Genomic DNA, 24,525 nt, shown 5'->3' with positions numbered 1-24,525 from the left:
GGCAATGCCTTGGGGCAGGTTTTCAAGCCAGATTGGACAGGTTTGAGGAAGGAAACTCTACTCAGACTGCACATTCCGTTTATTGGTAGAGAGGCTGGAGACTGCCTTTCCAGCGAGTCCAGTCCCTGCCTCCCACCGCCCAGCCTTTGGCATGTTGGAGGAAGTCCTAAAGGAGATAAAGATTGGAGGGAATCCAAATTGGAGAGCCTTCAGAGCCCAGAATCAACCCTCCGGGCCTCACCGGGCACCTAAGAGGTGCTCATAAATGTCAGGCTCCTTCCTTTCTCTTCTGGGGTCTGGAGGAGGCATCCCCCTGTGCCCACAGGTCACTGGAGGTATGTGCTCAGAGAGGAAGCTAGGGCTCAGCCCAGCCAGGTTCCTGCACTCTAGATTGGAGGGTCCAGTACTGGCCTCGCAGGCTGGCATGCGCCTCCAGGAAGCCCTGGCTAAACTCCATCTCAGCCTGGCTTCCCTCCGACTCCCAGTAGAGTGCCTGCTGCCCACGGAATGTCATCGTCTTCAGGCTGTGGATGTCCCGGATCTGAAGGAAAAGGGCCAGCCCCAGAGGGCCAGCCACAAATGATAACTAGCTAGCATTCAGGGAGCCTTTGATATACAAGGGATCATACAGTCAGGATCACATATAATCTTCACACAACAGCCCTATCAGGAAGGCACTGTTATTCTACCAGGAAACTGGGGTTCAGAGAAGTTATACTACTTCCCCAAGGATACACAGCCAGGGTGTTAGAGCTGGGATCAGAGCCCAGGTCTGTCTGATTCCAGAAGCCAGGCTGCCTACAATAGGGGAGCTAACACCTTGCAGAGGACAGTCCCCCATGAACTTTGTGGGGGGAGCCCGCTCTTCTGGAAAAGTTCTTTTGGGGTCTAAAATTATGCATTAGTCCTGGGCTAGCTGACAGTCTACACCAGAAAAAGTGTATTCCTATTTCACTCCTGTGAGGAGCTCAAGAAACATTTGTTGATGCACCTGGAGGAAATTCTCTCTCATTCTTTCACTAATGATTTTGGGGTTTTTGAGCAAACTCGGGGGGGGGGTCCTCTAGTAGAGTACTCCTGGCTCCCATCCCCAGAGACAGCTGTCTAGATTCATAGCAAAAGTCCGCCTGTTCCTGTCCCCATCCTGGCCTTACCAAGACATAGCTGGCACCGGTTCCTGTGCCGTCAGTGGCCAGGGCATGGATGGCAATTCGGGCCTGTGGGGCCACATTAATGAAGATGCGGCAGCCCCCTGAGTTCCTCCCATCAGCACCCACAGAGGGGCTCACGATTTCCCCCCAGGGTCCAAAGAGCTGCATGTCACACTCTGTAGAGAGGAGCAGGTGGATGAACTGGATGTGAACTGGGTGTGGACCACCAGGGGAGCAGTGAAGGGGGGCAGTTTGATGTTGTGGTCAAAGTCAGGTCTCATGTCCACCCATGTCACTGCCAGGCCCCAGCGAGGAAGGGCGCAGCACACATGCTGGGACCTCATCCTGGGGTCGAGGAGCCAGGGGTGTCTTCCTCCATCTCCATGGGTGCCCTCTCTGCCTGGCCAGCCGGCCAGTTAAGAGTAGCGCCCACCCAGCCACCCTGCAGGGATGTGGGGGAGGCTCAAACGCCTTGCCATACCTCGGTGGAGGGCTCCCGGTGCAGGCCGGCTCCTGTACTGCAGCACAACCCCGCCTTCCAGCCGCACGCGGCGCTGCCTCACCACCAGCGTGTTGGTCTTGGAGCTGAAAGTCATGCCAGATAGCTTCCCGCACGTCTTCTTCCACGTGAGCCTGTCCCAAAGCAGCAACACATCCCCTAGGAAGCGGCAGTGCAGTGAGGCTCCAGCACCCCCACTCCAGGTGTCCTGGGGTAGACCCACTGCTGTGGGCAGGGCCCTCCCACTTCCCGGCTGTGTGACTCTAAGTCACTGGACACCACCTCAGTTTCATCATCTGGGGCGTCCCAGGCCAATCGCGCAATGGGCATGAGGATTATGCGTGGAGATGCACGTGGCACATCTGGCCCCGAACGGGGTGGGCTCACGCTCACTGGTGCTTGGCGGCCTGGCACTTGCAGCACTTGCACACACGGCCTGAGACGTACCAGCACTGCAGCTGAGGGAACTCTCGAGGACTTGGAGGGTCACCACCTCACCCAGGGGCCGCCCAATGGCCACTGCACAGTCAGCCCGCCCTGGGCCTCGCATGTCAATGGTTCCCATTGGCTCAAGATGCTGCCGCCCACAGGCACCTGGAAAGGCGACAGGGGCCCCCGGTGAACAGAGGTTCCGGGTGGGCAGGGCATCCCTAGCAGGGCGGGGCCTGGATTTTTCCATGCTGGGTGGGAGACAGGCAGGGGAGTGGCTGGCATCCTCCTAGGCCCAGCCAGACCATGCTGAGGGCAGAGAAGGGAGCTGCATGGGTCCAAGTGTCACCATCCAGGGCACAGAGCCGCTTCCAAGATGCTCCAGACAGAGGGAGGCAGCATATATAGTAGGGCCTGGCTTTGAGTCCCACAGACCTGGGGCCAACTCTCTGAAAACACAGGTTCCCTTCCCTTGATGATAATAAAAAGTGAGTTTGCACCCTGCTGGTGGATACAGAGTGGGAGAAGAGGGCCAGCCCGGAGCACCACCTCCAGAGCCCATTCCTTCAGTCCAGCCGCACACATCCCAGGGTTCTGAGGGTTGCTCTGCAGGACAGCCCCAGGGGTCCCCACAAGGAGCTAGTCCCAGCTCTCCCAGTGGTGGTGCCTTTGCCCACCCCTCCTGCAGCCAGCCAACCAGCCACCCAGACAGAAAGGTTGAAGAACATAACTGGACTCAGCTGGGTTTTCCTGAGACCCAGGCAGAAGCCTCTGAAGCGGGGGTGCTGGGGAGAGAAGGTGGGCCTGGGGCTGAGGCCACTCCGGAGAGGCACCAGCAGTGGCCTGGTCTGGAGCAGTGGCTTCCTCGTTGGGTGCTGGCCTGGGAGTCACCTGCCCACCACAGGGCCCAGCCCAGCAGCCCCGCACGGTGGCTGGCTTGTGCAAGTGCTGGCAGAAGTCAGCCGGCACAGGTGCCTGGGCCTGGGGTCCAAGGCAGGCCTTACGCCTGCGCTGGATGCCATCTCCGCAGGAGACAGAGCACTGCCAGGAAAGAGGAAAGGAAGCTGAGGCTGACCTTGCCAGAGGGCATCGGGGGCAGCAGTGACCACTGGCCAGGAATGATCCCATCTAATCTTTGCACAGCCCAGGAGGCAAGTATGTTTCTCCATTCCACAGGTGAGGAGACTGAGGCTCGCACCCTGTCCTCGTCTGAGCTCCCACCTCTACCCAACCTGGATGCCCAGAGTCCTGTGACCGACATCAGCGGTGGCTGGCTACTTTGTCTCTTCTCCCCCTCTACATCACGAGTGAGCTTACCCAGCAGGAGACCTAACCTTATTTACCTTTGTCTTTCTAGTACCTTGTGAGGTGCTAGACACAGGACAACACCAGAAAAGCAAGGTGTGGAACAGAGTTACCTTCCCCTTCATCTTCTGGTGTCTCTGGACCTTGGGCTAGACCTGCCCCTTGGGTCTCGAGGCCCTGCTGTGTCTTCCATCTCTGGGTGCCCCAGCGACCTCCTACCCCACATGCCCCCTCCTTTCAGGGGATCACAGTCAGAGCCCCCAGGGTTCCGTGTGTGAGGACCCTCAGCAGATGCACTTCCCAGCCCCAGCCCCAGCACCAACCACACAACTTACCTGCGTCCAGGTGCTGACATGCCACCGGTAGGTGCAATAGGCGAGGATGCAGGGGATGCTGGCCTGAGGCCGAACCAGAGCTGCACAGGCTGCCCCATCCACCTCAATGTCCTGGCCTTGGCTGAGCTGCACACAGGCCACAGAACGTGTGGCAGTGCCAAAGCCACAGCTGGCTGAGCATGGGCCGAGGGACATGATTTTCCACCTGCAAGAAGAAAAGACCCAGAGTGCAGCCCTGAGCCCAGGAAGAGCGAGCCCTTCCTATCAATGGCTCACCATTCCTGGTTGGTGATTCCAAGTAACAGATGGAGGAAAACATGCCCCAGGAGAATGGAAAACAAATCTTGGTGTGGGTCAGTTCTGCCCATTTTAACTTGTAATCATTCAATGAATGGTAACAGCCGACATTTTTTAGAGCTGAGACCGAACCCAGGGAGCCCGTGCTGGAGCCTGAGGCTCTAATGGTGACACTGTGCCACCTCCTGGTTCTGGGATGCCACCTCTCAAACACATGCCTTCCGTGGGCCTGACACTCTTCTAGACGCTAGGAAAATGGAGTGAACCAGACCAAGCCCCCCACGCCACCCTTCAGAACACATATGCTCCTCCACTTCGGCACCACTGACATTTGGGGCCAGTGGTTCTGTCGTGGGGGCCATCTGTGCAGTGCAGGATGTTCATCAGCACCCCTGGCCTCCACCCACTCACCAGAGGCCACTAGCACCCCCCCCCATTCCCTAGTCATGACATTTAAAATGTCTCCAGACATTGCCACATGTCCCCTGGGAGGCAGAATAACCCCTCGTGGAGAAACCACAGGTTCGAAGGAAGAGACAGCAGATAGAGAAATAAATGCTAAGTGGTAGAGTCAGGCAGCGCCGAGAGTCCTGGGGTGAGTAGAGTGTGCTTTCAGGACTCCCCACCTTGCTGCTGTGGTGCTTTGAGCAGAGCCTGGTTGCAAGGATATCCAGAGAAGACGCATTCACACAATGGGAAGGTAGGCGCAGGAGCCCTGAGGCAGGAGCATGTGTTCCAGAATATCAAGGACACGGCTACAGTGACATCCAGAGAGGAGCTAGACCTCATGCATGTCAAATTCCCATACAAGTCCCAGATAAAATCCCATATAAATGAATGTGCTGCATGGCCAAGGGACTTTAGCCCAAGCAAGGAAGCCAAGAGACACTGGTGCGGGTGGTAAATGGACCGCAGAACTACAGTATTTAAAACAGTCTGAAACGGGGATGGGGATCAATGGGGGATTGTGAACTGCAGAATCGGGTCAAAAGCCCTGACACAGATCCCAACACACACAAGGATCTAAGAGGACGTGATAATGGAGCCGGCTGGGGGAGTTCTGTTAGCAATCTGGAGAAATAAAGTATGCTCCCTACTTTGCAACATACCCCCAAAGATATCACAGATGAGTTAAGGCTTCTAATTTAAATGAATTCTTATCTGGAATGGTGTATTTCTTTAAAGCCAAGGACATGAAGGAAATGTGGCAATAAAGCACATCTGTTAAACCTGGTGGTGGCACATGGGTGTCTGTTTGCCTCTTTCGATGATACAGAAAAGCATTTCATTGGTCAAAGTGCAAAACTACAAGGACGCAGCCATGGAGCTGTGAACAAGGTGGGCGATTGTCTGCTCTTCCTCAGGAGGCTCGGACCCCACCTCTGGACCTTGCTGGCTTGAGCTCTTCTGTCCCACACCCCAGCTGGGACCATCCTTGGGCTCCGCTGAAACCCTGCCTTCTCCCAGGGAAGCTCTCCAGCCCTCCCCACACCTTCACCCCACTCAGAGCGGGCCACGCCACCTGCATTTTGTTGGAATGTCACCTCTGACACTTGGTACAGCCTGCCAGTAGTCCTGCTTCCCAAGGACTGTCTCCCTGGCCAGAGCCACCCTATAATAAGCCACACGGCAACTGGCCTGGTGTCTGCACACTGCAGGACCTCAGGCTGCTTCCCCAACACCTCGGGGCTGCTGACCTGGGTGGGCAGGGCTCTGGGCTGCAGGCTTCCTGCTGCTCTGGACGAGGCAGCCCCTGGCACTGGGTATCTGGCAGGATCTCCTCATCCTCGTCCTCCCCGTGAGCCCGTGCACAATATAGCATCCTCTGCGCAAACCCTCCTCCACAGCTCACACTGCATGCGGCCAGCTTGTACCTCCACCTGGGGCAAATTGGAGTCAGGGGGGACCCAAGGGAACAGGGCTTCCCCTCATCTCCCCATACTGGAGAGGGCCTGGAGGGGTCCTTCCTCTGAGGGTCACCCTTACATCTCCATGGAGTAGCTGGGCACAGTGGACGGAGAACATTCAGAAGGGCCTGTTTTACAGACAGAAAGCTGAAGGCAAACTGATGTGTTCAAAGGGCAGACAGGGGAAAGGCAGGGCACCCCAGGGGTACTGCAAAGCTGTCTGTCTCCCATAGGGATCCCAGCCTGGACAGGGCCTGGCCAGCACTCCCAATCTTCCTTCCTGCTGTGTTTGCCACATCACACCAGCACCACCTGTCAAACTCTGTCTCCCTGTCTGTTTGATTTCTCTTCCATCTCCCCACTACCCCTGGTGTTTGGTCCAGGAGGGCAGGGCTAGGTGCTCACTGCTGCAGCCCCACTGCCAGAACCGCACCTGGGCATGGCAGGCCCTCAGTAAAGAGCAAGCAATGACAAGTGAACCATCGGCCACATGTGCCCACAGCATCCCCCACAGCCTTCTAGGACACCGGTGTGACCCACTCTTGCAGGTGAGGGCACTGGGGGTCAGGAGCTTACAGGAAGGTGATGATGCCACCTCTAAGGATGCATGCCTAGGACTACCTGTCTCCTTGGGAAGGGGCCCACCTGGCAGGGCAGGGCTCTGGACTGCAGTCCTTGATGGGATGGGGCCTGGGGCCGGCCAGCTCTTGGAGTGAGGCAGGGGGATGGGGTGGCTGTGGTCCAGCCCCACACAGTGAACATCAAGTGGCACCTGCCCTCAACCCCCCACCCCCACCAAGGCCTGGGTCTCCCACCTGCAGTAAGAAGGCCAGCACTCAATCAGAGGCTACACCCCAGGGTAAGACTCCTTCCTCTGTAGGGGACCCAGCTGCTGCAACGCCCCCTGCGGCACTGAGGCACTGAGTCTCCCCACCACCACCGCCACTCACCAAGCCGGGCATGGGGCAGCCTGGCAGACCTCCTGCCGGCTCCCAGGCTTGCTTTCCAGGTCACATAGCTCTTCCCGGACAGGGGTTCCCAGGGCAGAGTCCATACACATGAAGTTCAGCTCCATCAGGCCTGCAGGGAGGAAGCAGGGACCCCCAAGCCCCAAGAGGAGGGTTCAATAAGAACTAGAGCGGCCAGCTCTCTGGAGAGCTCTAGCAGAAAAGGCCTACTTGTGTTTGAATCTTGACTTGGCCACTTGTGTAACCTTGGACAAGTGACTTAACCTCTCTGAGCCTCAGATTTTTCACCTGATGGTGCCTAACGTACAGGGATATTTATATAGATTTTTAAAATGGAGATACAAATTACCTGGCACATAGTAGGTGCTCAAGTGGTAGCTGCTGTTGTTTACTGTTATTTTATGAGAATTGCCATGTGAAAATCTCTTACCGTGTTTATAACAAATATGTTACTAGAGCTGGTTTCCTTGAACCTCCCCTTTAGGAGTATCCTCAAAAAAAGTCTCTGGTCTTGAGTCTAAATATGCACAAATTTTGGGACACCTGGGTGACTCAGTGGTTGAGCGTGCCTAGGACCTGTTTGGCTCAGGGCGTGATCCCGGGGTCCTGGGATAGAGTCCCACATCGGGCTCCCCACAGGGAGCCTGCTTCTCCCCCTGGGGAGCCTGCTTCTCCCCCTGCCTGTGTCTCTGCCTCTCTCTCTTGGTGTCACTCATGAAAAGAATAAATAAAATTGAAAAAGAAAGAAAGAAGGAAAGAAAGAAAGAAAGGAAGGAAGGAAGGAAGGAAGGAAGGAAGGAAGGAAGGAAGGAAGGAAGGAAGGAAGAAGGAAAGAAAGGACACAGCTTATCTTAAAAATCTCATTCCTCTGGTGTGGCTGCCAGGAAGCTCAGAGCTACTGGGGCCCTTCTCTTGCTGCTTTTCTAGATCTTAACAAATTGCTGAGTTTTGTCATCTTTTCTATCTTTCAGCCAAGCAATGAACAAGTTTACATGGTGGTCCTTACTCTGCCCCAACGTCCTCATGTATTACATCATGTTCCTCCATAGTGTGGATTCTCTGTAAGCCAATTCACATGCTTTTTAGAACCAGGCAAAATGCAGGCAGGGAAGAGCTCATGAGCCCTGGGCACCTCACCTTGACCACAGGAGGCAGAGCATGGCCCCGCCAGGGGGGTCCACATGTGTGTGGTGCGAGCCCCCAGCCCAGCACTTCCTGATGGGGATGTGGCCTCCTTCTCCTCCTCCAGAGACTGGAGGTCTGGCTGCAAGGGACAAGCAACAAGCTCGTGCATTCCGGCTTGCCCCCTCTAGATCCCTGAGCACCTGGTCCTCCCTCCCCCATCCCAATCTCTTCAGGAGAGGGCAGATGTGGTCACCAACACCCAAAGCCTGCCCCTCCCTGCTACTCCTTTCCAGGGAGGTGTGCTCTGGCTACCAGAGGATGTCCTCACCCCACTACCCACCTAGGTCTCTGTACTGGCATGAGTTATTGCTGGGGGGAAGGGCTGAGGCTGGGGCTCAGGAGCCAGATTTGCAGGCACACTTGGCTCTGCAATCACTACCAGCCTCAAGGACACAGGCTTGGCCAGTACCCTTGTCTGCAAGCCCCAGGACACAGGCGGGACTGTGGCATGGTTTCGCTGTGTAGTGGAGAACTGGCAGCATTCTGACAGGGTCTGGGTCCCTGGCCCTGCTTGCCAGCTGGAGGGAAGGCTAGGCAGGCTTCCCAGCGGTCCCTTGTGCTTTTTCCCTAGGTCCATCCTCTGACCAGGGGGATCCTGCACACAGTAGCACTGCAGAAGGACAGTCTTTGTGCTCTGGCCAGGAGGTCTATGGTAACCAGTGCTCCCCATTCTCCTGACCAGATACGCCCCCAATAGCCCGGGTCACCCTCATGCCCAGGACACTCACATAACCCTGTCCCGGAGGACATGCCGTGGCCACACAGGGCTTGAGGGCAGGCAGCTTCTCATCTGTGGAGCAGGGTCCAGCCGTGGCCAGTGTCTCCAGGCCAGCTACCCCGTGCACACACGTCACATTCTGTGATGCCAGGTCTGCTCCACAGGCTGTTGCGCATGCATCCGATGCCTCCTGCCTAAGGATGGCACAGGACAGACATAAGGCCCTGCCTCTCATTGGGCTGTAGATACAGCTTCACTCCTGGGACAGGAGGCAGTGAACCTACACCCTGGTGTCCAAGAGCTCAATGGGAAGCCCCACAAAGAAATAAAATCCAGAGGCTGCTCCCCAAAAAGGTTGGATGAACTACTGCCAGCACTCCACTCAGCACCCCAGGGACAGTGACACAGGCCCTGACCCTCCTGCCATCCAGAGAGGAAGGTGGGCCTCCATCCAGAGAGTAACACCACTCCTTGCACCCAAGTGGGTGCTGTAACACAATCAGATCACCCAGATCAGGGATGGCCACTGTGTTTCGTGTGTGTGCCAACCCTGACAGGTGGTGGCTTCCTGCCGTGCTGAAGCAGGAAGGGTCCTGAGGCAGGAGTGGGCCTATGTGGGAAAGGGTGAGGATTCCCAGGTCTGCCAAGGATGGGAGAGGGACAAAGGAGCCCAAGCCATGCGTGCGCCACCAGTGACCTAGGCCAACCCCCTCCCCACTGGGGCCCAGGGAGGGAAGGGACTTGACCCGGTCACCCAGCCAGTTAGTGGCAAATCAGAATAAGCCACTGTCAGCTTGGACACCGAAGGGATGGGAGGTGCCCTGGGGACAGCAATGGCAAAGTGACACATCGCTTTACATTTGTGGCTTCACTTGGTCCTCACAACCCCTCCTAAGCAGGGACTAGGGGGTTCAGAGAGGGAAATGGCCAGCCCAGGGTCTCTTGGATAGTGATTCTGAAGCTGGCCACTCCAGACCCAGCCAGAGTCCTGGGAAGAGGGGACACTCAGGGTAGAGCTCAGTGCAGGGACAAGCCCTGCCAGGCACACTGCCTCCCTGCGTCCCCAGACCCATCTCCTGGGGCAGGGATGAGAGTCGCAGGTTTCTAGCACTGCTGGCTGCGGGGCCGGTACTCTGCACCAAGTAGGGGGCAATGTCCTCAGGAGGCTGCCCTGGGCCTCCATGCAATGCACCACCCTCTCCTGCAAGCCTCCCCCATGGGAGGCACTGCACACACCAAAGTCCTCAGCTGCCCAGCTGCAGAAGAAGGGAACAGAGTGTTGGGCTCCATCCCCTGGGGGAGGCGGTGAGAGACAGGCAGATCTATCCAACTGACTCGCTTCCCTGTGCTGGGCCAGGCCCCAGGTCCCTGCAGGTGCCTGGACACTGCACACATACAGCCACCTCAGCCCAGGGACCCTCCAGATATCTCCAAGCTGCACCTGAGCCAGAGGACACCTGTATAAAAGTGTTGGCAAGGGGCGCCTCGGTGGCTCAGTTGGTTCAGCATCAGACTCTTGCTCTTAGCTCAAGTTTTGATCTCACGGTCATGAGTTTAAGCCCCATGTTGGGGCTCCACAGCCAGTGTGGAGCCTACAATCAATCAATTTTTTAAAGTGCTGGCAGGTAGCTGCATCAGCTCTGCACTCAACAAGGACAGTCTTGTTCTTAACGTTACACTCCTACCAGCTGCACAGGCCAGGTACTTTCCCCTGTCACCTCTCTGACCCTCACCACAACTGTTCTGGGGAGGGCAGTCACCTCCACCTTGCAGCATGTGCCCACAGACGAGGTGCAGCAGGTATGGGTCACACTAGGCTGTCACCTGTGTTTGCCCGAGTTTCCATGTCCTCACCTGCAAAATGGGGGTAGTGACATAACCCACCTCCCAGGGCAGCATCCAAGACTACGGAGAACATGCCTGGACGTGGCCTCACTGAGCGCACGTGACATGGGCTCCGTAGCCAGTGAGAGCCCAGCGGCCATGGCTTAGCGCAACAACACTCACTGTGGGGGGCAGGGCCTGGGGGCGCAGGACTCTGACCACGCTGCTGGCTGCTGGCTCCCTTCGCACTGGGCAGCCTCCACCCACACGTTCCTGGCCTGGTCCAGACAGCTGTAGGTCACCCAGCGCCGCCCTGGGAGGGAAGAGGGAGGCTGGGCCACCTCCCTGCAGGGCGCAAACCATGCTTCAGGCGAGCCCTGCCCCAGGCCTCACCTGCCCCACAGCTCACCGAGCAGGATCCCCGCACGGCAACCCAGGCCCAGGCCTGTGGCTGTTTAGGCTCGAAGTAGGTGAAGGTGATGTCTGGGCGTGCAAGGTCACCATACTCCTCCCCGTAGCGCCTGTAAACCTTCACGAGACAGACAGAGAGCTCGGGTCCTTGTCCAGTGGGCTCTGTGAAGGAGCTCTGAGGGTCACACTGGGCTCCGTCCCCTAGCCCAGCCCCAGAGAGGGGCCAGGCTTGAAGGCTAAGCTCTGGAGGCCTCCAAGGTTCCAGCACCTGCCCCCATGATGCCTCATCTAGCCACACAGCACCATCCTCTGTTAAAATGGGGGTTCTCGGGCCCAGCCTGGCAGGTCCTCATTCAGTGGCTCTTGGAGGGGCCCAAAAATGTGTATTTTTATACATACAAATACATACATTTTATACATACATGTTTGCAAAGGATGCAGACAGCTCAGCTGGCTGCTACCACCTGAGAACCATTCCTGGGGGCAGGGAAGTGGTGGAACTGGGCTGCGTGGGCAAGCAGGGAAGGAGTGAGTGGCTCACCAGGGGGCTCCTTGTGGCCTGGGTGGACTCTGGGGGAGCCCCACTGTCTCCTCCAGCTGTGGGGGCAGAGGCTAGGGCTGCTAGACCAGAGTCAAAGACCACTGAGACTTGGCCCCCTCCCCAAGAGCCTCAGGGCTGTTTACACACATGCTAACATCCATCTCTCCAAGTGCCTTCCTCAGCAAAGCACGCATGGGAACATGTGCAGAGGAGCTCACGTGCAGATGACGCACCCAAAGCATGTGCTCCCATGTACCTCTGTCCCCAAGAAACAGTGAGAGTCAACATCCACTCAGAGTTTCCTTGGTATCAGCAATGGCTGCCAACACTGCCTGGCACATGCACCCATAACCCCAGCAGGCAGGCCAGCAGCTCATGCGCATTCTACAGAGGAAGCCTGAGGTCCAGGGTGGTGGCAGAGTTAGGCTGAGAGCCTAGAATGCTCTGCAGAGGACAGAGAGGCTTGGGAGAGCATTCAGCTTCCAGGTCAGGCCCTTGCTGTGCCTGTCCCTTTGCCTCAGGACTTCTGGTGGGAGGGGGCTCACTTTCCCACCATTAGGATGGGGCATCCTCAGTGTTGGGTACTTTCAAGACCTAAGCCATCAAGGACTTTTGTCACAGCAGCCACCTTTCAGGGTGCTTGCGCATGTAGGGTGCCAGACACACCACCACATGCCTAACGCAACTTATCTTTAAATAATGAACCTTTATAATAACTTCATAATGTGTGTGCTTAGCCCCATTTTGCAGATGGGAAAACTGAGACTCAGAAAAGTCAATTCCCTTGCCCAAGTTCTTGCAGAGCCAGGATTCAAAGTCCAATCTACCTGAGTGCCTAGGCCTTGGCCCCTGATCTCTGGGTTTCCCTGCTTCCAGCTGCTGGGCTACAAGAGTCTCTAATCTGGGCACCCCACAGTCTCACTCCCCGCACCCTCCCTCAGCCAGGGCTGACACAGGCCCAATCCCCCCTGTACCCTACACAGAGCCCCCTCACCAGCCTCCCTCCCCAACCCCTGGAGATCATGAAGCCCTCCAGCCCCCTCCCCTTCCCTTATCCCTCCTAATTACCTACCCTGTGCACACCCTCTTCCCTCAACACACGCCACTCCCTGCTTGGCCCAGCAGCATTAGCTCATCTCAGACCTCTGCCACACCGCCCAACCCCAGGCAAACCCCTGACCCCTGCACACCCACCCTCAGAACTCCAGGGGCTGCTGAGTGAATAAGCAGGTGATACCAGGAGGAGGCCCTGCTGGCTCCCCCAGGCCCTCTGGGTCACCTGGATCTCCATGTCTTCCTGGGTGGGTCCCCGGATGGAGATCTCCTCCAGGCGTGGCAGCCGGTCCTCTGTGAGGGTCACTCTGTACTCCACACGGCTGTCCTCCAGGAGGGAGGGGTAGGTGGTGCTGGGAGAGATGCTGGAATTCCCAGCCACAATGTAGTGCCCTCGGATCCGCACCGCTGTGGGGGGGCAAGGCTGTGAGCAGGGGAGCACCCCCTCCACAGCTGTGGCAGGTGGGCACCAGCCACCCACCAGAACAGATCCTGACTTATGGAAAGGGGTGGTAGCAACAGTCGGATAAATCTCCTCGCCCCAGGCCCCAGCCCTCCCCAAGGAGCCCGTCTGCCTAGCACCTCAGTCCACAGGCCATCCCCACAACAAGCAAGGCACATCCTCCCATAGGCACACAGGCGCCTGCCCTCAGAAGGCTTCCGCATGTCAGTGGCTCTGTGGCTCTGTCCAGAATCTAGTGAGCATTGTGGACCTGCCTCTCACCAAGTGTGCTCATGTGCAGGCTTGGGGGCTCAAGGACCTGGGGCCAGCACCCCCACTCCAGATTCAGAGGACAGGCATAGGCGCCCTCTGGAAATCAAGAAGCACAGATGTGGCCTTTGCCCTGGGACCTACGTCACACTTGATAGGAGTGTCTTTGTTTACAGTGGGGACTTCCCAAGCCAGAAAGACTAAATATGTGATTTAGGACAGCAGCTTTGAGTTGATCTCATCTGTAAACCCAGAGACTGAGGCCATCCACATGAGTAATCAATCAGTCATGCCTCATATCTGCATAACAAAGTCCTAATCAAAACTGGACACTGAGCCTGGGTGGCTCAGCCGTTGAGCATCTGCCTTTGGCTCAGAGTATGATCCTGGGATCTGGGATCGAGTCCCACATCGGGCTCTCTGCTTCTCCCTCTGCCTGTGTCTCTGCCTCTCTCTGTCTCTCATGAATAAATGAATAAATCTTTATGTTAAAAAAAAAAACTGGACACTGAGCCTGAGGGAGTTCCCCGGGTGGGCAATACTCTGTGTGCGTTGCCATGCTTGGGATGGTGGACATGGAGCCCTCCCACACTGTGCCCTAGGCATTTCCTGCTCAGGCTTGTTTTATTGTCTCCTTCCCCTGTAATAAGCCATAAGTGCGGGTATAAAAGCTCTCAGCATTCTGGGGGCCCTGGTAGTGACATACCCAACCTGGCAGTTGGGAACCCCCTAAACCTGCAGGTGGCACCAGTAGTGAGGGCACCTTGGGGACTGTGCTTTATAAACTTCAGTTTGGCTACCTCTGGGGGAGTCCTCAGGTCAGCTCACCCAAGTGTGTGAAGAGAGGCCTCCGGTTGGTGATGTGTACACTGGTCAGGTTGCGGGTAACTGTCAAGAACGTGACATATTCTAGATGGAAGCAGACATGGTGGGTGGTCTCAGATCACTGACATCACAGTGAAAGGGAGCAAATGTCAGATGCCCAGGAAGCAGTGCCTTAACACCAAAAGCTAACAACAGGACCACCTTGAGCAGTAGACAGTCTCCTGTCATGGTTGGGGGGTGGGTAATCAAAGCTGGGGGGACGGTCAGCTACCAGGGTGTGCCCTGGCCAGGAGGAAGGACTGAATCCAAGGGCTCAGCAGGTGGGACTCCACTCCTTGGCTGACCATCTAAGCGCCTACTTGACAAATGAGTTGACTTCTTTTATAAATGGATCAAAGTCAAGGGTTACCGAAGTATAATATCCCTTCTGATGGAATTCCTTGGGGAGGAATGGAGAGGCCAGCCGACCGCAGACTGACCAGTGTCCGGGCTTTATCTGCATCACAGCTACTGTGAGCCATGAGGGCTCAGTGTCGAGGTTCTGGGCTGCAGGTGATTTTAGAAGCTGGGAGGAGCCCGGCCATCCATCCCTAGGGCAGCTCCTACCTCTGGCCCTTCCGGCTGTGAAAGAGCCGTTCTGTGGGCTGCAGGTGCTGTTGTCCCCTCCGCACACCTGGCACACGTCTCGCACCTGTTGGGAGCCCATCCTGCCATCACAGCCGAATGTCTGTGCAAAGAGCAGTGGCAGGTGACACCCAGGCAGGTGTCATTGGAGGGTGCTGGCCCACTCACCCCATAGCTCCGAGGCTCTGGGAGTCACACCACAAATTAGAGGCATTTTGCAAGCATCTGACATGGATGCAGGAAGCAGGTGTGACTCACCCAAGGTCATGGCAGGGGTCTTAACACCCAGATGACTCCAAGGTCAGTCCACCACCCTGGCATCACCCCGTGCAGACTGCTGCAGCTTCATGGGGGGCCAGCCCCTGCACACTGGCCCCCTCGGAGCCCTTCAGCATCTGGCTTTTGAGGTGACTGGCCTCGGGGCCACCCTAGATGGGAGGGCACCTCTGCTGCCCACACGCACCTACCTTGCAGCTGCCCAACATGCACAAGCTCAGGGTCCCGTCTTCCCGCTGACCACTTGGCACACACCGGGTCCCATCTAGGAAACTTTCCCCACGCCTCACAATGAAGGCTTCGCCAATGGCCCGGCACATGTGTCTGCACAGGGCATCCCCTGGGAAGGCAGAGGGACAGGGAACCCTGGCATGAGGGGGACAGGGAGTAGGGGGAAGGCGGCAACCCTGCAAGGCATGACCCAGGTGGGCCCACCTCCCTGCCAGGGCTATCTGTCTTCATCCTTTGGGTTGGGGGCAAGGGTCCTGCCTCCTGAGGACATGGTGATTGTTACTGAGTTATAAACCAAGGAGCACCCTTGGTGCTGCCCGGGGATCATCTCACTGAACCCTAAACACCCAAGCAGGGAGGCCCTGCTCTAACTTCCATTTTTACAGATGGGAAAACCAAGACTCAGGCCTGTTAGCCAGGAGCCTTGCCAGGATGTGACTCGACTGATGCAGAGCTTGAGCACAGCCCTGCCATCTACAGCATTGGGGTAATGGTAGTCAGTCACACCTTGACTGTACTGCTCAGCGGAGCCCCAGCGGTAGAAGGAGGCATTCCCCGGGGTCAGGTAGAGCGGTTTCCTGTCCGTCTGCGAGCACTGCTCAGACATGAACTCCAGCTGGGTCTTCTCACAGGCCTGGCCGGGAGGAGGCAGAGGACAGGCACAGGAGGGGCCCTGGGATGGGGGCAGGGGACCTAGGACCTAGGACCTAGGCCCTGGGGACGGCAAGGCACCCTGCAGCACAAGGTCAAAATGTGGATTGGAGCCCAGTTCCTGGCTACACTTCGGTTCCCTGCTCTGTAAAGTGGGAGAGGCCAGAGCCTTCCTCTGCTGATGGGAGGATCCAGAAGAATCTGCAAGGACACAGGGCAGGAACTGCCACCCGGCAACAAAGAGGTAAAGAGCCCTGCTCGCTCATTCCCTCCCCCAAGCCTGTGCTCCAGGTGAGAACTCGGCCCTCTGTGTCTGGGGAGGCGCTGGGTCTGCCTGGAGAAGGCGGGAGGGAAGGTCTCACCAGGTGCACATCTTAACTAAGTGTCACAGGCACCATTCTAGCAGTTGGTGCCCAGGACGATGGCCATGATCAAAACCACGGACCACAGGGATAGAGAGGATGGAGAAAAAGTGGAACCCTTGCACACTGCAGGTGGGAAAGCCAAATGGCTCAGCTGCTGTGAAGGATGGCTGGCAGGTTCCTCAAAGGACTGGATGTAGAAATACCATGTGAACTAATGACTCCACTTTTAGGTGCATTACAAAGGAAATAAAAACTGGTACTCGAGTGTGCATATACACATGTTCAGAGCAGCATGATTCTCAATAACCAAAAGGTGGAGATGGCCCAAAACGTCAAGATGGCCCAAAATGTCTGTCAACAGATGAACAGATAATATGTGGTCCATCCATATGATGGAATATAGCCCTAATCAACCCTAATAAGGAGTGAACTTCTCACACCGGCTATGACATGGGTGACCCTGGAGGACATGACACGGAGTGAAAGAAGCCAGTCACAAAAGACCACATATTGTGGGGTTCCATGTCTATGAAATGTCCAGGACAGGCAAATCCAGAGGCAGGGATCGGTAGTTACCAGGAGCTGGAGGATGTCAGGGTCAGGGACTGCTAATGGGTCTGGGGTTCTGCTTCAGGGTCTTGGAGATGCTCTGGAACTTGATAGAGGTGCTGGTCACATCATACTGTAAATGTACCAAATGCCCCTGGATGCCATACTTTTAAATGGTTTTATATGATGTAGATTTCACCAGCATTTGGAACTGAAAGAATGGTTTCAGGAGGTCCTGGAGGGGAGGGAAGTCCTAGAGTACGCACCATGGTCCCAGGGGAGGTGGAGCAGCACCCCCAAATCTCAAAAGCGCCCTGGTGTGAATCACAAATTCAGCTGCCCTGATCTTTTGGGATCCCTCCTGATTCCAGGGCTCAGCGCTGCCCACCTGAGCCTCTCGTCCTGGCCCAAGGGAAGGCCTACCTGGGTGTTGCACATCTCCGCCTGGAGGTCAGCACCCACGCACACATGCCCTCCAAAGGCAGGCCTGAAAATGTCCACAAGACATGAGGGGTGACAGGTGAGCCACTGCCCTCCCAACCAGGGAATGTGGAGCAGGCTCCATCCCTTCCCAGACCTGAAGGGCAGTGCTCCCTCCACATGTACCTGGGGTTGTTGCAGTGTCGCCTCCTGGAGACCACACCTCCTCCGCAGGAGCGGGAGCAAGGGCTGGGGGGACCCCAGCTAGACCACTGCCCGTGCACCACCCACACTGGGCTCAGCTCTGCCAGGGAGCGGCAGTGACCCTTGGAGCACCACTGTAAGAGAAGGACACACCATCCCATACCCAGGGCACCCCACATCCCCCATAACCACATGGTACCACACACACAAGGCACCCACACCCACATAGGCAAGCACATGGGCAGGCACCCCCCACCCCCATCCTGCTCAGGAGACAATGCTAGATGGAAGAGGGCAATGCCCAGGCTGTAGGACCCAGGAAGGGTCTGGCCATGCCCCACAGAGGGGAAAGGTGGAGTCACTTAGGTCTGCAGGGTAGAGGGAGGTGAGTGCCTGGTATGGCCTGAGAGGGAGTCTGGGTTAGGGAGCTGGGCCAGGCTATCACTGTCACTCAAAGCCTTCATCTCCTCTGTGGTACAGGGGTGACAGCACAAGCCGTCTCCAGACCCAGGGAAAGGGGGAAAGAGACTCAACAATTGTGCGGGGAGGGGCAGGGTATTCAATACACGCTGGCTGTGGCTCTGGACCCCCCATACGCCTCAGCAGAGTTATCAGCAAGCCCTTTGTCAGTTTTTGTAGGTCCCATGGACCTAGAAAATACATCCCATCATCCAAAAGTCACCGGATACACAGGGCATCCTGCAGCCCATCTCTCCTGACCAGGTGACCAAGGTCCTCTGCCCTGGGAATGCAGGCTGCCTGTGTGCATGTGCATGCACTCTCTCTCTCTCTCTCTCTCTCTCACACACACACGCACACACACACACGCACACACTCTGGCATCTCTTCATTCCCTGCTCTGACCTTCTGCACGCCGCACTCTGTCCCATCCAGGAGAGGGATGAGGAGGCGGCTACAGCTGCTTTGGTCCAAGGGATCCGTGTGGCAGGACAGAGCCTGGCACATGTCCTAGGAGGGGGGACAGCCTGTTCAGTGTCCAGTCTTAATGGTTCCCCACACACCACAGGGACACAGTGACACATACGGGGTCCCGTGGGCACAGGGGCCAGGGAGAATGGGCACGGCATACTCCATAGAATAGGGACGTGACCAGGGCCCACAGTCATTTTATGGGCTCACAAACATGGTTTCAGTTATTTTATCCAAAGAAAAAAATATCTTTTAGGTCAAAGAAGATATACTAATGTGTATCGTTAATATATAGGGAACCTGGGTGGCTCAGTGGTTGAGCATCTGCCTTGGGCTCAGGGCATGATCTCGAGGTCCTCAGATGGAGTCCCCCATCGGGCTCCCCGCAGGGAGCCTGCTTCTCCCTCTGCCTGCTTCTCTGCCTCTCTATGTCTCTCATGAATAAATAAATAAAATCTTACAAAAAAAAAAAAAAAGAAGAAGAAGGGCCCCCGACAGCCTGGCACAGCGGGTGCTCACTCAGTGCACAGCGGGGCATGAGCTGGACTGCGGGGCGGACAGGCCCAGGTAGAGGGAGCATGGGCAGGGTCAGAGGGTTGCGCACAGTGGGGCGGCGGGACTCACGAGATGCTCCCTGGTGAAGGTGCAGGCCACTGCCCCAGCGCCAAAGGCGACGCGGCACTGCTCGTCCGAGCCGTACAGGAGGCCAGGCTGCGCCTGGGGAAGGCGCCCGGCGGCCCCAGCCTGTGGCTCTGGCGGGTCCCCCAGGCAGCGCAACAGTCCTGCGCTGTGACAAGGCCCCTGCTCAGGCCCCCGGCGAACAGGGGGTGGGAGTGGGACGTGGGACAAGGAGCTGGCAGGTGGGGAGGGGAGTCCTCAGTGTGGACCCGCCCTGAGGCCAGAGCCCGTGAGAAGGGGAGGTGGGAGCGGAGCAGGTGGGGGCTGGAGCCGGTGGGGGTGGAACAGACCCCGCGCGATGCAGCCGCGACGCAGCCGGAGGAGGACACGGCTGACAGAGGTTGGACTGGGAAGCCGGTGGGGCCGAGGGGTCGATGCAAGGGTGGGATGGGTGGAGGGATGGGCGTGGATGGGGTAGAATTGAGGGGTAGGCACAGAAGCGGGTGGGATGGAAGAGGGGGTGCGTGGGGGTGGGAGGGAACCAGGGAGTCTGCGTGGGGAGGTGTGGATGCAGGGACGGGCGCACACGTGGAGGGGCAGAGGGAAGGGTGGATGCGAGGGCACCAGGGAGGATGGAGGCTGCCCCGGAGCAATGATGGGGGCCTCTGGGGAGGGGGCGCGGGACACCATGGGACTGAACAGAGGGCTGGGCAGGGCTGGGCAGGGCTGGGGCAGATGGAGGGGTGGGTCTGAGGGACAAGCAGGGGTGCCCCCTGATATAGATGGGGGCGGGGTGAGGGATGCAGCTACCTGAGTAGATGCAGCAGTTGCTGGCGGCTGCAGGCAGACCACGAGAGGTCCCCACGGGCGGCCGCTTGGTCCTGGGAGCCCATCACGTGGTCGCTGGGCTTGCAGCCGCTGCCGGCCGCGCCGTCGTGCTCCAGGCCCAGGCTGTGCGCGGAAGGCAACACTGAGGGTCTCCTCACGGCCCCCCCACCCAGTTCAGGTCTGACCAACCCTTTGGCCGGCAGAGAGGCCGGGTGTTTTCGGACCAAAGGGCATCCTGATCCTGCCACCAGAGAGCCCTGCTTCAGTTTCCCACCGGAGAGAGTGCTGGGTCAGCCAGGGAGCTCCTGCCTCTTTGGGCTAACAAATACTGAAAAGTTTTAAAAACGTTGAGACCAAGCTAATCTGTGGTGTTACAAGAAGGGGCCCTGGGGGGGGGGGGCTGCCAGTGATGACTTTTTGATTGGTGGCCACTCAGAGTAGGAAAATTCATCCACTGCCTGTATAGCGAGGTTGACAAAAAAAAAAAAAAAAATCGAGAAAATGTGCAGGCCTTTGGCCATTGTTTCCAATCCCAGTGGAAGGCACTGGTTTTCAAAACCTTCTTTTCCCTCCAAACCAGGCGAATGAAGGCACTGTGTGTGGGGGGTCATGTCCAGTTGCAGAAGTCACTGTAAATGTAGAGCTGTTGTGAACTGATATGGGGGTGAGGACCCCAGCCTCGCTGGGCACCTGGGCCACCCACAGAGATGGGGATGTGGGGCTTCCACAGCAGAACTCAGAAAGGCTGCAAGGCCTGGGGGCAGGTGGGGGCCATTGGGCAAGGAGCATAGACTCACTTTTTACTTTATGGGTTTCTGTGCTGTCTTTCTACAGCAAACAGGTGTTACTGTCATAATGAAAAGACTAAAAATCATAAAAGAACCTCGCCACTTTAGGTAAATGACAATAGACAGGAACAACAAAGATTTGCCTATAGAATGCAGGATGTTCGTAACAGGAAAAATTTGTAAACAACCTAAAAAGCCAACAACAGGGGATTAACTAAATTACAGCTCATACAAAAAATTATAAAAGATCCGGGGAAAAAATGTTTGGGATGTAGCGTTCCATTTAAAAAAAAAAAACAGTAACAAAACAATTTACGGTATAATCCCAATTTTACAAATAAAAAATTATGCGTGTGGCTAAGAAATGACTAAAATTAAACATAAACTGTGAACAGATGTTACCTCTAAGCGGTAGGATCTGGGATAATTTTGACAGCCTGCTTTTTCTTTACCTGAATTTTGTAGAAAACTTATTTTCTAATTGCTAAGTTTGCTTATCTTAGGGTGTAAAAGTTTGTTAATCAAGAGGTATCAGATTTCCCAGCTCTTGTCCCCCATCCCCAGCCCCAAGTCCACCGGGGCCAAGGGTACAGGTTCCTTCCAGCACACTCTTCCAGGGCCCACTGCCAGCCTCAACATTCCCTCCCAAGAACCCCGGTCAGCTCCTGGGCCTCAGCCTAGAGGACAAGATGCCTACCTGTGACCAATCTCATGAGCGATGGTGACCCCCAGGTCAAAGCCAGTATCCTCAGTGATGACGCAGCTCCAGGAAGATGAGCAAGCGCCCCCCAGCTGGGTGACTCCCCGAACCTGCCGGTTACCATCAGGCAACTCCAGGTCAAATCTTGGGAAGAGAGAACAGACACTTGGGTGATGCTGAGGTCCCTGCCTGCTGCCAGGCAGCCTCTGCAGAGAAGGGGTGCAGCTCCCCCAGCAGGCTGGTGGGCCACTGGGGAGCTCAGCTACCTGGTGATGTAGAGGACCAGGTCGGCATGGCCAGGATCTGTGTCGTCCTCAGGGTTGACTGTCCTGCTCCACTCACAGACACTCAGCAGTGATGCTGTGATGTTGGCCGTGATATTTGGAGCATCCTAGGGATCAGTATAGAGCCCATGTTTATGGGAACTGCACCCAACAGGGTCCTCACCACAGTCCTGTTACTGTGCATGCTACAGAGGGGGAGACCCACGGGAAGAGGTAAAGAGGATAGAAATGGGTTTTCCAGTGACTCTGGGCTCCCAGCTTGATGCCTACCTCGGGCTGGGTCAGAATGACCATTTTCACCAGATGCACTTGGAACTGAGCCCCCAGGGATGGGTCCCTCAGCAGCTCTGACCCCTGTGGGAGAGCAGGAGGGAGAGGTGACTCATGTGGGCTCGAGTGGCCTAGCTGGGGGTGGGGGTGGGGGCAGAGAGCTGGGCCCACAGAAGATGCTCCATCAGCACGGGGGGAAAGGCTAGTCTTTGGGCTGGAAGCCAGCCACAGGGGTGGGCAGATGGGCTCTGGTCCTCCCCTTGCTTGTGACTCAAGAAAGCCAGCCAACACAAGGAAGAAAAACCTGAAACAACGGGATGCAAATAACTGTTATTAGCCTAGAATATTCCACTCCAACACTGCTTCTCTCTCACCAGATTTGCCCTCTCCCTTCTCATTTCTGTCCACCCACTCAAAACACCCTTCTCTCCACCTCTGCATCTCCATGAGGCAGCACGAGGGCCTCCCTGCCCTCCACAAGGCCTTTCCTGGGGACCCCAGAGAGAAGACTCCCCCACAGCCAGCCTCCTGGCTCTCTCTCGGCACATGTGTCAAGATGCCAATCGTGCTCAACGTGTAGTGTGTTTGTTGGCACCAGCTTGTCCTCTGAATTACACATGGTGCCCAAGAGAGCACCTTGCTGTCCCCAGCCTCAGTGGGCCTGAATCCCAGCTCTTCTGCTTCCCACCTGTACGCCCAGGATCCTGCTAACTGACTGGGGAAGCTCAGGTTCATATTCTGTAAAATGGAGGGAAAGCCTCCTGTGGTCTTGGCAGACTTAGGAACAGCACAGCTGGCAAAGGTGGGTGTCCGGTCATGACAACGGCCATTACCGAGGAGCCAGTCTGGTATCTACCACCATCCTAGGTCCTCACATGACACATCAAATGACCAGAGGAGAGTATGGCTCCATTATGAGATGTCAGCATATTGGAGGTGGTAGCACCCCTAATACTCAAAAACAGATTTTAAGGGGCTCAAAGGAAATGTGTTTCACCTCTGGGGCTGCAGGCAGACACCTGAGCAGGCTTATTGTGGACTTGGGCTGGGTCTGAGAGGCCGCAGGACCACGTGGGTATGGCCCTGGGACCCAGAGAACACATAGGGACGGGGGAGGGGGATGGCCCAGGGCTCTGAGCCTGGGGGACTTTTCCTTTGGCCCAAAATAGGTGGACATACCCAAGACTGGGCACAATGCGGGGCTAAGTACCCCACATTCTTGGGGGCAGCCTGCCTCCGGGGCCAGCTTCCAAGAAGGTGGCAGTCTCCATGCAGTGTTGGTATTAAGCTCCTGACTCTGTGGAAGCTTACCTGGCAGCCTAGGGCAGTCACTGTGTGTGCGTGTCACACGTGCGTGCCTAGCTGCAGGCATGGGCTCTCATGTAGTCCCTTACATCACAGTGTGTTACACGTGAGCATTTGATTATGGAGACACCTCTTTCTTTGCTGACTCTGTCTCTCGATGCCCACCAGTGGGAATCATACTTCTCATCCCACCTTCACCCCTAGGAGCCAAGTGAAGGAGAAGCCAACAGCAATGGGGATGCCCAAGGGAAAGGGAACTGGGAGAGGCCAGTGTGGGGCACCCCTGCTGGTGCCAGGGAAGTGCTGGCTGAGGTTCCTGGGGAGCAAATGGACTTCAGGACAGAGGCCAGACTTGAGAGTCCCCCAGAGAGAAGAGACCCAGGTAGCAAGAGGCTGTGGGGTGCACTAGGGAGCCAAGAGAGGACCCGGGACCTCACCCACCTCCACTCCAAGTAAGGGAGGGGAGGAGGAACCAAAGGGCAGACCACACCCCTTACACCCCAAGGCCCTGGGCCCCAAGCATGACCCCAGCCTTAGGTTTACACAGGAGTTCAAACCACCACGTAAGCTGGCCCACTCCCATTCTGCCCCAAATCCCCAGTGTGGCATGCTATGTGCAGAGGCTCCCGCACTCCACTCCTCATGGTCAGCACCATGCACGGAATCCCCTGCCCAAGGAACACTCACCATGTTGAGGTTAGTGAGCACGTAACGCTCAGTGTCCTCCTGGTGAGCCTGATAGACGTCGGGGCCCACGGCCACCAGCAGCTCCAGGTGTAGGACACTCCCAGCAACCCATCTCCGGAGGCGAGGGGACCGAGGACGGCCTGGTGAGGGAGGAGTCGGGGCTGACAGCGAAGCTTCTAGAAAGCAGATAATCCGTGGCTTTGGCCCCATGGCCAGATCTTTCTGGGCTTGGAGACACCATGTGAGTCCTGTCCCTGCCACTTTCCACCATGGGTATAGGGAGTCAGGGGGCGCAATCCCCAGCTTTCTCATGGGGAACATGGGGAGCAGGGAATACCTGCCTCCCAGGCGGGGGAGCACCCAGTGAGTGGGCCTATGCTGTGTCTCCAGGAGCTGGCCTCCTGGCTCCTCAGGAGGATTGAGGGTCCCAAGCTCACTTTCCCAGAAGTCATTGTCTGTTGTGAGTCTTATGACCAGTGGTGGCTGGTCCAAGCTGCTGCCGGGTCTTGGTTTCCACCCCGCCCCAAGGGCCAGATCCCATTCGTGACTAGGTATTCCGGAGCATCTGGAAGGGCCAGGTGGCAGTGCAGGGCCCAAGGAGGTAGCTCTTGGGTGGCCTTATTGTCCTTTGGGTT

General features: G+C 56.8%; 1 protein-coding gene across 16 annotated transcripts in view; it reads right to left on the bottom strand.

Moving 5' to 3' along the window:
- Positions 1–61: 61 nt before the first annotated feature.
- Positions 62–24,525, bottom strand: part of ADAMTS13 (ADAM metallopeptidase with thrombospondin type 1 motif 13) — a 30,416-nt gene continuing 5,952 nt past the window's right edge. For 4 of the 16 annotated variants that reach the window (XM_055330213.1, XM_055330204.1, XM_055330221.1 and 1 more), the window contains 26 exons: positions 23,891–24,066; positions 21,899–21,982; positions 21,611–21,735; positions 21,342–21,488; positions 19,839–19,979; positions 19,035–19,197; positions 18,345–18,449; positions 17,463–17,614; positions 17,280–17,343; positions 15,799–15,925; positions 15,252–15,400; positions 14,767–14,887; positions 14,164–14,244; positions 12,850–13,031; positions 11,012–11,147; positions 10,802–10,931; positions 8,805–8,988; positions 8,029–8,155; positions 6,874–7,003; positions 5,714–5,896; positions 3,720–3,924; positions 2,811–3,120; positions 2,098–2,244; positions 1,633–1,809; positions 1,155–1,327; positions 62–541 (listed from right to left, as the gene is read on the bottom strand). In XM_055330213.1, the coding sequence (XP_055186188.1) occupies positions 356–541; positions 1,155–1,327; positions 1,633–1,809; positions 2,098–2,244; positions 2,811–3,120; positions 3,720–3,924; positions 5,714–5,896; positions 6,874–7,003; positions 8,029–8,155; positions 8,805–8,988; positions 10,802–10,931; positions 11,012–11,147; positions 12,850–13,031; positions 14,164–14,244; positions 14,767–14,887; positions 15,252–15,400; positions 15,799–15,925; positions 17,280–17,343; positions 17,463–17,614; positions 18,345–18,449; positions 19,035–19,197; positions 19,839–19,979; positions 21,342–21,488; positions 21,611–21,735; positions 21,899–21,982; positions 23,891–24,066 (3,905 nt within the window). In that variant the 3' untranslated portion in view covers positions 62–355. Of the gene's footprint in view, positions 542–1,154; positions 1,328–1,632; positions 1,810–2,043; positions 2,245–2,810; positions 3,121–3,719; positions 3,925–5,713; positions 5,897–6,873; positions 7,004–8,028; positions 8,156–8,804; positions 8,989–9,863; positions 10,051–10,801; positions 10,932–11,011; positions 11,148–12,849; positions 13,032–14,163; positions 14,245–14,766; positions 14,888–15,251; positions 15,401–15,798; positions 15,926–17,279; positions 17,344–17,462; positions 17,615–18,344; positions 18,450–19,034; positions 19,198–19,838; positions 19,980–21,341; positions 21,489–21,610; positions 21,736–21,898; positions 21,983–23,890; positions 24,067–24,525 lie in introns of those variants that run through there. The other 12 variants (XM_055330314.1, XM_055330254.1, XM_055330240.1 and 9 more) reach the window with 12 other exon arrangements.

Source organism: Nyctereutes procyonoides, unplaced genomic scaffold (genome assembly GCF_905146905.1).
Source record: "Nyctereutes procyonoides isolate TBG_1078 unplaced genomic scaffold, NYPRO_anot_genome, whole genome shotgun sequence".
NCBI classification, from domain to species: domain Eukaryota; kingdom Metazoa; phylum Chordata; class Mammalia; order Carnivora; family Canidae; genus Nyctereutes; species Nyctereutes procyonoides.
The sequence above is the reverse complement of the archived record's forward strand: the minus strand, read 5'-3'. Positions and strand labels throughout refer to the sequence as shown.